The sequence below is a fragment of the Brassica oleracea genome, chromosome C5, assembly GCF_000695525.1.
Source record: "Brassica oleracea var. oleracea cultivar TO1000 chromosome C5, BOL, whole genome shotgun sequence".
NCBI classification, from domain to species: Eukaryota; Viridiplantae; Streptophyta; class Magnoliopsida; order Brassicales; family Brassicaceae; genus Brassica; species Brassica oleracea.
In genome coordinates, this window is record NC_027752.1 from 53,475 (window position 1) to 61,201 (window position 7,727).

General features: G+C 38.4%; 3 protein-coding genes across 7 annotated transcripts in view; 1 reads left to right on the forward strand and 2 right to left on the reverse strand.

The window, feature by feature from the left end:
• The first annotated feature begins 471 nt into the window (after positions 1-471).
• Positions 472-1,937, forward strand: LOC106294742 (NAC domain-containing protein 2). Its single transcript, XM_013730382.1, has 3 exons — positions 472-720; positions 832-1,112; positions 1,197-1,937. Exons 1-3 carry the CDS (start codon positions 564-566, stop codon positions 1,617-1,619), a joined length of 861 nt encoding a protein of 286 aa, XP_013585836.1. The 5' UTR covers positions 472-563; the 3' UTR covers positions 1,620-1,937.
• Positions 1,938-4,216: 2,279 nt separating this feature from the next.
• Positions 4,217-4,957, reverse strand: LOC106294744. Its single transcript, XM_013730384.1, has 2 exons — positions 4,807-4,957; positions 4,217-4,498 (listed from the first exon to the last, which is right to left on the reverse strand). Exons 1-2 carry the CDS (start codon positions 4,918-4,920, stop codon positions 4,427-4,429), a joined length of 186 nt encoding a protein of 61 aa, XP_013585838.1. The 5' UTR covers positions 4,921-4,957; the 3' UTR covers positions 4,217-4,426.
• Positions 4,958-5,010: 53 nt separating this feature from the next.
• Positions 5,011-7,727, reverse strand: part of LOC106294740 (probable serine/threonine-protein kinase At5g41260) — a 4,367-nt gene continuing 1,650 nt past the window's right edge. For 2 of the 5 annotated variants that reach the window (XM_013730379.1, XM_013730378.1), the window contains exons 2-10: positions 7,367-7,487; positions 7,035-7,261; positions 6,831-6,966; positions 6,611-6,744; positions 6,422-6,527; positions 6,253-6,338; positions 5,842-6,171; positions 5,648-5,758; positions 5,011-5,539 (exon numbers count right to left, since the gene is read on the reverse strand). In XM_013730379.1, the coding sequence (XP_013585833.1) occupies positions 5,288-5,539; positions 5,648-5,758; positions 5,842-6,171; positions 6,253-6,338; positions 6,422-6,527; positions 6,611-6,744; positions 6,831-6,966; positions 7,035-7,261; positions 7,367-7,451 (1,467 nt within the window). In that variant the 5' untranslated portion in view covers positions 7,452-7,487 and the 3' untranslated portion in view covers positions 5,011-5,287. Of the gene's footprint in view, positions 5,540-5,647; positions 5,759-5,841; positions 6,172-6,252; positions 6,339-6,421; positions 6,528-6,610; positions 6,745-6,830; positions 6,967-7,034; positions 7,262-7,366; positions 7,488-7,618; positions 7,712-7,727 lie in introns of those variants that run through there. The other 3 variants (XM_013730380.1, XM_013730377.1, XM_013730381.1) reach the window with 3 other exon arrangements.

A 7,727-nucleotide genomic window follows, 5' to 3' on the forward strand; every position in this document is an offset into this window, starting at 1 on the left:
GGGGGGGTCCTGAATCCTTTTTTAAGTATTTAAGAGTAATTTTGGATCTGTCGCTTACGGTCTGGTCCACTTTTAGTTTACCGTCGGCTTTGATATATGCTATGAACCTTTTGCAAAAAGACAAAAACAAAGAAAAGAAAAGAAAAGAAATTAGTAAATTACGGGAGAAAGGGGACCACAGATCCACCGACCGGAAACGAAGAATCCATAGAGATAGACCCCATCGTGGTTCGGTCGTATCGGACCGGTTGGATTTGGAACTGAGTAGACCCCACTCCACTCCCATCTACACGAAAAACGTAAGCAGTGACAACATCAAACACATCGCCACGTCAGCGACGGACTTCTCCTCTGGAAACGTGTCCGGGCAGCGTCATCCACCCACGTGTGTTCTAGAAGCTCTTCTACTCCGCCTACACAAGCACCAGATTCCGACACGTGTCCTTCCCCCTCTCCTTATATATTTGACTCTCCTCTCCTCCGTTCCGAGTTTCAAAACGGCAAGTTTCAGGGGGGATTTCATTAGGATTATTACTACAGACAGATCCTCGAAATAGAAAAAAATGTCAGAATTACAGCTGCCTCCAGGATTCCGATTCCACCCAACCGACGAAGAGCTGGTGATGCACTATCTCTGCCGCAAATGCGCCTCTCAGTCCATCGCCGTCCCCATCATCGCTGAGATCGATCTCTACAAATATAATCCTTGGGAGCTTCCCGGTTTGTAGCTTCTTCTTTTTTTTTTTTTAATTTATTCTCACTTTTGGTGGTGGTTTTTGGGAATCTAGTAAATCTGAGATGATTTTTTTTTTCTTTTTTTGTTTCTTTCAGGTTTAGCCTTGTACGGTGAGAAGGAATGGTATTTCTTCTCTCCTAGAGACAGAAAATATCCGAACGGTTCTCGGCCGAACAGGTCAGCTGGTTCGGGTTACTGGAAAGCAACTGGAGCTGATAAACCGATCGGACTTCCTAAACCGGTTGGGATTAAGAAGGCTCTGGTTTTCTACGCCGGGAAAGCTCCCAAGGGTGAGAAAACCAATTGGATCATGCATGAGTACCGTCTTGCCGACGTTGACCGATCGGCTGCTCGCAAGAAGAAGAATAGTCTCAGGGTAATTGAATTACATCTAATTTTCCATTTTTTGCTTTATTTATTAATATTTTTATTAATCGGACCGGGTGTTTAATTTTTGCAGTTGGATGATTGGGTTCTTTGTCGGATTTACAACAAAAAAGGAGCTATCGAGAAGCGAGGACCACCACCAACTCCGGTTGTTTACGGCGACGAGGTCGTGGAGGAGAAGCCGAGGCTGTCGGAGATGGGCATGCCTCCGCCGCCGGTGATGCCGAATGATTTCGTGTACTTTGACACGTCGGACTCCGTGCCAAAGCTGCATACGACCGAGTCGAGCTGCTCGGAGCAGGTGGTGTCGCCGGAGTTCACGAGCGAGGTTCAGAGCGAGCCCAAGTGGAAGGATTGGTCGGGTGCTGCTAATGATAAGAATAGCCTTGATTTTGGGTTTAATTACATAGATGCCACCGCGTTCGGAGGTGGAGGGAGCAATCAGCTGTTTCCACTACAGGACATGTTCATGTACAACATGCCCAAGCCTTATTAGGTGCAAACGCAAACGCTCGTCTATGGGTATCACGAGATCGGTTACGGTCGATCAATGAGTGTGCCGATTCGGCGGAGCCGCCATTAGATATTTTATTATCATGATGTTGTTCAGTGTTACTTTTTAATTTTCTAAGCTGTCAGATTACGGGAAATCTCTAATCGGACGGCGGCCGATGTGTCATTGTACTAGTGTTGTTTAGTAGAAGAATCCACATGTCTTGTTCTTTTTGGGCTTTAGTGGGGGCATAAAAGTCAAAAGCTAAGGATATTTGTTATTATCTCCGTCATAATAATCAATTAAATATTTCATGATCTATCCGTTTCTGTTTCTGTGATCAGTTGTTTTTGACTGGGTGAAGGAAGATTTTATATGGTGGTATTTTTTAGTCTCTCATTCCAGAAAAATAGATTTTTTAGGTATTTCACATAAATTAAAAAAACATATTAAACTGTATCAATTAATTTTTTTGAAATTTATAATTCTTTCATAGAAAACACAAAAAATATATCTTTCTCAAACAAATTAAAAAAAAAAAAAATCTATCACTAAAGAACGGAGAGAATATTATATAAAGAGAAAAATCGAAAAAATCTAAATCTATACTATTAAAGCAGGATCATATTGTCCTTTTTACCTTATTCTGCCCTTTTCTTTACTAACATTGCATGTTTCATTAAGGGCAATCAAGTAATATTAATAACACATCTATATTGGGCCATTTTTTGGATCAAACCCACTGTCCACATCAAATATCCCTTGGGCCATTTGGACCGATTAAGAAATCAGATCCAATTCTCACATTTTTTTTTCTTTGGACCATTGAGTCCAAGTTTAAATAATTTTTTTCCAACCATTCTTAACTATTTTTTTTCTTTTCTTAATATAATTTAAGCATTCAAAAAAAATTGATTTTTTCATTGAAAAGTATAAATCTTTATTAAAAGTATATAATTATTTTTATTAAAAATATTAACCACATAATAAAATTAATTTATCAGGGTTATACCAACTTAATTCATTAAAGAAATACAGTTTAATTTTTTAAACATAAATAGTCATTTAAAATGAAACACGATAAAGAAAGATAAAAAGTTTAAGTATTTTATAAAATAAAACACAAATATATGAAATATGACGCTAAATATTTGTCAATTGAAAAAAAAAAAAAAAAATCCGCGCTTTCATTAAAATCTAGTAAACTATTAAAACAGAAGTATAAGTTTGAAATACCCTTTAGTTTTCTTCAATAATTACAATCTTCTGCCACTGCGTTTCAATTTTAATCAAAAAAAGATATTGTTACTTACCAAAATCGTAGGATCTATATTTACCTTAAATAAAAAATATATATATGACTACTTAATGACTGCGTCAAGTTATGGCCAAACAAACAAAGCTTATCAACCTTCATATATGTTAAAATATACTGCAATATGAAGGACTCTATACTAACTTATCTTTGGTGGATCAGTAATGCGTCATGGATCAGTAATGGCAATGTTAGTGGTTTAGGGTGGAGTCTTAAGGATCAAATGGGTTCTGAGTACTTTAGACTGCGGGCATGCAGTAGAAGCCTCTCAGCTTTGCATGCTGAGATGAAAAGTTTACTTTGGGCAACCTCATGTATGAGAGACATGAGGATAACCTCGATACGGTTCGAGACAAACTGCTTGGATCTAATGAACATAACTACTAACCCGATGGACTGGCCTACATTCGCGACTGAGATTGAGATGTACCAAAGATTACAAGAAGACTTCGAAGATGTGAACCTGTTTCATATTCTTCGGAGTAGGAATGGTCGGGCAGACGCACTAGCAAAAGAAGCAAGGAATAGAGGCTATATTTTCTCCTATATAGATCAGATCCAGTCAGACGGAGGTGCTCTTCGGAGGATCGGTTTGTCTGCCTCCACTTGATCTAGCTTAGATGGATAGCTGATAAAAAAAAAAAATACTAACTTATCTTCGGTCGTTTTAAAATATAGAATTATTAAGAAAAATATTGTTCCTTACCTAACAAGTTATTTTAAGTAGTGCTTTTCAATATAGAGTTTTAAAATAAGAATAATTGTTAGTATATTGTAACAAATATACTATAATATGAAGAATCATTATTATGTTCAAATATAAACTATAAACCCTAAAATCATAACTCAACATAAAATATAAACCCTAAAACATATCTCCAAACCCTCTATTGATAGATAATAGATAGTTATAAATTTTATAATATTTTAGACAACTACTTGGAATAAAATTTTAAAATAACAATATATGTAGTTTCATTTATTTTTTATTTTTTTGAAACGAACAATATATGTAGTTTCAATATTTTGTTTTTCACCTAATACCTTAAACAAAATCTGTTTTGTTATTGGATTACGAGTTTTACTTTTATACGAACCATATTTTGAATAACCATCTTAACAAAATTCTAACAAAACGAACAAACAATTTAAATTTCAGTTATGAAACCAGATTTTTATTTTCAATTTATCATAATAATATTTTCGAATATGATTTTGATAAAGAACAAATCCTCAAAATCTAGTGAACCATTAAAATATAAACGTTCAGCTTTGAAGTCAGAAGTTCAGCTGATTTGGGTAGTGTATCTCCACGAAAGGGGCAAAGAAATTATTAATCAACATATGACTTGACCTGTTATTATGTCTTATAGTCGAAAGAGAAGAGTGGAGACACTATGAAAGCGCTAGAGAGTGTGAAAACGAGACAAAAGACTGATGAAAGTGGGTGTTTTGGTGTTCAGCTAACATTTTTGCTTCCGATTGTCTCCGCTTGTTACTTGTGCTTTGAAGAAGGAAAGAAAAAGTCTTTGACAGAATCTTGAGCTGATACTATTCTCTGTTTGATCTGCAAAGTGTTGTGAAGTAAGACTCAAATGGATGCATAACTGTCAACAAGTATAGGATATGGCATCAGCACTAGTCAAGACTGAAAATTCTCAGGTGACTTTTGATCAGAAATCGTTTCCCAGAGAGATCTAAACCCAATTTCAACCGTTGTACTAAGCAGCCAACCTAGAGACTACAACCCTAATCGAGAGCTACGTCGGCGATTTTTGTTCGTCTAACAACATCCTCGAGCTAAAGACGACGATAAGAATAGAATCAAACAGAAACTTGATGAAAAGAAAACAAATTAGGAGAAACGAAACTGACGGGATCAAGAGCGTTAGGCTCGGGGCCGTAATCAGCAGTGAGGAGTAAGTAAGACGCAACAGCAGTGGCCACCATCGTCGTTCTTCTCACCACCTTGTCCACCTGCGGATTCATCTCGAACCAACTATAAGAAGAAGAAGATGTCTCCGGAAGACGCAATCAAAACAAATATAAAAGAAACTCATTTTATTATCTTTGGTTAGTTAGTTACTAGGCCGTAATAGGCTAACATGGACCCCCAATTAGGCCCAACTATTTCAGTAGATCATTACTACAACGTTTGGTGTTAATTAATGTTGTTTGTTTACTCCAACCTCTTATGTATCAACTGAAACCAATGGCTTAGCCTTCTCTATCTACCATGAAGATGTTCTAACATTTTGAACTCTCTCTCTTTATGTACCAAATTGAACGAAGATTGCCCTTTAGCCTTTTTTTCCCTTGCAAGATATCTCAATCGTAAAAAAGAATAGTATTCAGTTCAGTGTGTGGAAGCTGATATCTTTCTGGCTTCAAGGTCGGATCCTTCCATAAGTGCCATCTTGGATTCCTTCTCCATTCCCAGGGCATCAAGCGCAGCAGACTGGAGATACAATGCAGCGTACCATACTGGAGAAATGCCTTGTGCTTTCATTGCATCCTCTAAAGCTTCTTTCGCCATGTTACCCATCATCAGGGAACTTAGACTGCGTCGTACAAAGACTGTTGCAGAGATCATTCCCAAGTCAAGAAACTGGTCCAACATTTATAGACAGGGGACACCCAACCGTCAACTAAAGAGCAAGGTCTTGTTACTGATACAAATACAAAATGCCAACGAAAGAAAGAAAGAAAGACAGACCTGAGTGTAAAACTCAATGGCTTCTTTTAAGTCTTTCTGTCTAAATGCAACATCGCCTTTCTTCTTCCACTCCACAGCTTCTTGCATCTGGCCCGTCCACCGAAACGATACCTGCATTTCAACTTAAAACAATAAATAATAGTTCCGAACTATAGCATTTTGATACAAGAGTTAAAGAAGCCTGTCACACTTACCGATTCATCATCTTTGTACCCAATTTTATCCAACATCTCAAGCATAGTGTTGAGGTCCTTTCGCATACAAGCCTCTCCAAAAGGAGATAAAGGTGACACAAAATCACCACGACCCATTAGGACATGAGACGGGACCTCTGCATCTTTATCTTTCTGGAGAGCTGTCAGTGCAGTTATCAAATATTTTATGTTTGGTCGCCCTCGAGCTTCATACTGAAGACAGCGAGATGCCATGCGTACTAACTCAGCGCCATCGCTGTCGGAAAGTTGTCCCTTCAAACAAGAATCGGCTAGCTTCTGAAGATTTCTGTCTCGAATCAAATCAAGGGCCTACCCACACAAACAAGGACAGGCTGAGAGATAAAAATGGAAAAGAGACTTCAATAACAATGTTGACATGTACACACTTACATGGCTAGGAGGAATATGCTTTCCAGCGAAAATATCAAGCAAAAGAATACCAAAGCTGTAAATCACACTCTCTGCAGTGATTCTCCCTGTAACAACAGCAAACCCTTCAATCTCAATAAATGGAAACTTATGACCCAAAGAAGTGGAGGGAAATTAAATTCAATTTCACCAGTTCGTAGATACTCGGGAGGGGCAAAAGCAAGATGTGTGCTGTAACTGTTCCCATCCATGCTATTCTTCATCAAGCCGAATGTTGAAAGTCTTGGATTGCATTCCTTAAATGGCCACAGCAGAGTCAGTGAAAGAAACATAAATGGTTTTCTCTGGGAAAAGAGAGAGCTTAGTGTAATGGAATTACCTCGTCAAATAAAACTCTGTAAGCATTGAGGTCATGATACAGAGTGCGTCCTCTGTTACAACAATATTCAAGAGCTTCTGCAAGGTGTAAAACAACCCGTACTCGCATCTCCCATCTCATCGGTTGTGTTTCCCCTGTTTCAGAAAAAAAAAATGTGCTAAGCAACTACTAAAACATGCATCCAATATATTCTTTGCTCAAAGGCCTGTTTTTCTTTTACAGTGGAAAAGGTGTTTGGCCAGTGTCTCATTAGGCATAAACTCAGCCACAAGTAATCTCTCGCCGCCTTCAGAGCAGCAACCGAGTAAAGTAGCCATTCTATTGCTGCGTAGATGACCAATCGATCTTGCTTCTTCCTGGAAACAGACACATTCAGAGTTGGAAGAGAACATTTATAATAGCTGAAACATGGTGGAAAACATACAAGGAATTGGCGTGGATCAGGCCAGGAAAATCGAGAAAACCGCTTGATAGCAATCTTCTGATGATTCTCCAACTTGCCTTTGTAGACAAGGTTTGGAGGCGTATCTCCATCTCCAGATACGACATTCTCCAAAGCGAAACCAGAGGTGGCGATCTTTAGCTGTTCTAGTGGGTATTCACGAAAAGACAGCAAATGTGTTTCCTCACAGTTCTCTTCGTTTTCCGTAACTTTTTAGCAATAGACAAAGAAATAAGAGAAAAGAGAGAGAGGCAATGTGGTTTCTAACAAGAGAGCTGAAAAACAAAACAAAACAAAACAGAGACTTCACTCACCAACATGGGGAGCTTCAGGAGGAAGAGTAGTATTGCGTGATGGATCCCAACAACATGTACCAATCTTAGAGCCTTGACCTCCCATTTAAGGGAATGGTCTTTTCATCAACAAGAGTAATTCCTGGGAAACAAAAGAGAAATGTCACAAGCGTTACTAATTACAAACAGACATCAAAGTAAAGATTTGAGTCTTTTTCTATTCGAAAACAAATTCATTTTTTGGGGCGGGGGGACAGAAACAGGTAGAAGTACCTTGTCAACTCGCTGGCTTTCTGGTGAGTCAAACTCGTCCAGTGACAGAGTGAGAGACCAGTACGCCCAAAAAAGTTTCCTCACAGATCAGAAAGGAGCTCCCCCCCCC

Coding starts and splice junctions, on each gene's coding strand:
- LOC106294742 (XM_013730382.1), top strand. CDS start 564: ATGTCAGAATTACAGCTGCCTCCAGGATTCCGATTCCACCCAACCGAC. Junction 721..831: donor TAATCCTTGGGAGCTTCCCG/GTTTGTAGCTTC, acceptor TGTTTCTTTCAG/GTTTAGCCTTGTACGGTGAG. Junction 1,113..1,196: donor AGAAGAAGAATAGTCTCAGG/GTAATTGAATTA, acceptor TAATTTTTGCAG/TTGGATGATTGGGTTCTTTG.
- LOC106294744 (XM_013730384.1), bottom strand. CDS start 4,920: ATGAATCCGCAGGTGGACAAGGTGGTGAGAAGAACGACGATGGTGGCC. Junction 4,499..4,806: donor AGCCTAACGCTCTTGATCCC/GTCAGTTTCGTT, acceptor AACACTTTGCAG/ATCAAACAGAGAATAGTATC.